Below are 2,740 nucleotides of genomic sequence, written 5' to 3'. Positions count from 1 at the left end.
CTGGCTTGCTACCCACTAGGTCTGATGTTAGCCGATCGACCATCTCGGTGAATTGTTCTATCGGCCACCTTGGTGGGGCGTAGCAGCTGCAGTAGTACACTCCATTTATTTTCGCTATAACAGTACCCTCCGCTCTTGTGTTCAGCACTTCCTGGATCGGGTATCTTCCCGTCGTACAAATCGCCGCTGATTTGGATCTATCCGCTACCCAGTTCCCATTATCCGCGGGGATGCGGTACGGGTCCGACAAGATAGCGACGTCCGTTCTCGCTTCTACTACCGACTGCCACAACAACTGCTGGGCGGCCGCACAATGGTTGAGGTTGAGCTGCGTTACTTGCACGGCTTCCTCGTATAACCACTCAACGGGCACGCAGGTCCACCCATAGCGTGGTTATGTTCCTGCTTCCTGCTCGCGCATAGCGTACACGATGGTGCTTTCTCGCACGTGTGCGCCTTATGACCCTCTTCGCCGCATCGCCTACATAGGTTACTCCTATCCGGCCCTTTGCACGCCCACGATTTGTGTCCCGGTTCGAGGCAGCGGAAGCACTTGTCGACTACCGGTGGTTGGTAGAGGCTGACTGGACATACTGACCAGCCAATTTTCAGCTTACCAACTTTGATCACCTTGTTAGCGTCGATGGCCGGTAACTTCACCGTGGCAATCTGCGTCCCCTGCGGTCCTCTTCGCAGACGGATGGACGCATTTGCTACCACCACTCCACCTTGGTCCTTGATGGCCGAGGCGATCTCTTCCGATGTCGTGACCTCGTCCAGCTGCTTGCATTGGAGAGTCACTTCGTCGTGTAGAGCCCTCACTTCTACGCTCTCGCCTAGGACTTCCTGGGCTAGCGCTCCATATGAGGTACCGTTCGCCTGTGAGCCCTTCCTTAAGACAAGGATCATCTCGCCCGCTCTCGGCCGCCTTTATGCTACAAACCTCTTTACCAAGGTCCGCCAGTTTCTCGGCGCTGCGCATCGCCTTGAGCACGTCGGCGTAGCGCTCTTTCTCTGTTTTAATGAGAAGTGCTTCACCCTTCTGTCTGGCTCTCGCCGGGCGCGTGATTGCCGCTTTCACCTTCGGTTTATTTACTACCGTTTGCCAGGGACCGTCCGACCGCAGGTTGTCTTGGTCGGGTTGGCTTCCTCCTCCGGTGGCCGACTGGCTCGTTTCGTCCTCGCTTTCTTCTTACGCCGTTCTCCCATGTTTGCAACTTCCGTGGGCCCACTCTTCTGATTTGCGCTCTCCCGACGCCTTTTTGCGTTCTGTTTAAAGCGCTTAATGCCAGGCGAGTCCCTGGCTCGCTTATCTGTTCTCCTCTCTACCGCTCTGTCTCTGAGGGCAAAATCTAACGCCTCCTGTGCCATGGTTGTGGTACTATGGAAGGAGAAGGGAGCAGTCTGTGCACTCTTCTCCGCTTTACCACAGCCTTCCAGCCTGGCCGCAAGCACTTCCTGTTCTTGCTTGGCAGCAAGAACCAAATTGCGAAGCTTAAGCAATTTCAGCTTCAGCTCCCTCGACATATTGCCCCGTTCATTGGTGAAGTCGATAATGTCATCGAGTTGCACCATGACGACGGTCAAGCTCGGCAGGATGCCACTCGACCCTATCTCCACTGCATTGTGCTGCTGCTTATCGACTATTGGCGTATCGTTATCGCTCTCCACGACGACTACTTCGCTACTCGTGTCCTTCGTCTCCATTTCTCTCGCACCTGATGCGTTGGGTGGAGATCTCTCAAACCTCTCCTTGCGAAGGGGTTCACTTCGATGCTTGTTTGTTTACTTTAGCTTTATTCATGTTTGTTGGGTCCCCTTAGGGCTGCCCTCGAACCCAACTGGAATAGTCGCCGTCTTGATCCCATGGTTATCTTTGCAGATGCAGTGAGGCCATGCGGGGTTGACACCTCGGTGTTCAGAGCCGGATCGGCGTAAGCCAGGAAGGAATCAACTGGTCCTACTCCCATCTGGTTGGTTAAGCCAGACGGCTGGATTGGGACGGCGTGCCCCAAGGCCTGCCACGGTTTTACGGGACGGAAGGCAGCTGTGGCATTAGCCCACCCGCCATTTCAAGACGGTGTCACCCGGCTTTACTCAAGGAGTGGAATGACACAACTGTCAGCCCTAGATTCGTTGTATATCTCGATTTCCGCTCGTGTCCGTTGACGTTGCCGTTGTCGATGCCACTGGGTTGGGCTAGTGTGCTTTGAGCGGCGCACGGTCGCTTTGATAGGACCTGCTTACGGATACATGCAGCTTTTTGTAGAAGTTTAACAGAGCCCACTGTCAAACCCCACCACATCCTAGGCAGGTCCCCTAACTCGCAGTGGGGAGGGGTCGTAAAGCCCTTGGACATAGTCCCTGCTGCCACGTGTGTGTGTGTGTGTGTGTGTGTGTGTGTGTGTGTGTGTGTGTGTGTGTGTGTGTGTGTACAAAAATGTGAGACACGTTTTTGGGTATTTAGCATCATCCGATTGCTCGCAACAAGTTGCATTCGACGCGGAATACAGTCCCATTGGTTCCTATTTAAAATTAGATCGATCGAACTTTGCGTTTCGGAGTTATGGCCAAAAAACTGTTTTAACGTGCAAAAAAAAAGCAAAACGCTATACTCTGGATTCGAACTCGTGACCTCTGAAACGGGAAGCGGTTACTACACCACTGTACTATCGATACACATAACGTGTGAGAAGATACGTACAAATATAAATCATCCAATGGGGCATATATTCATTGC

The 2,740-nt window shown here is 53.2% G+C and overlaps 1 protein-coding gene across 1 annotated transcript; it reads right to left on the bottom strand.

Moving 5' to 3' along the window:
* Positions 1-333: 333 nt before the first annotated feature.
* Positions 334-909, bottom strand: LOC134221716 (uncharacterized). The gene has a single exon (XM_062700903.1). The coding sequence runs from the start codon at positions 907-909 to the stop codon at positions 334-336; it is 576 nt and encodes a 191-aa protein (XP_062556887.1).
* Between the last annotated feature and the right edge of the window lie 1,831 nt (positions 910-2,740).

The sequence above is a fragment of the Armigeres subalbatus genome, chromosome 3 (assembly GCF_024139115.2).
Source record: "Armigeres subalbatus isolate Guangzhou_Male chromosome 3, GZ_Asu_2, whole genome shotgun sequence".
In the NCBI taxonomy this organism is placed as follows: domain Eukaryota; kingdom Metazoa; phylum Arthropoda; class Insecta; order Diptera; family Culicidae; genus Armigeres; species Armigeres subalbatus.
The sequence above is the reverse complement of the archived record's forward strand: the minus strand, read 5'-3'. Positions and strand labels throughout refer to the sequence as shown.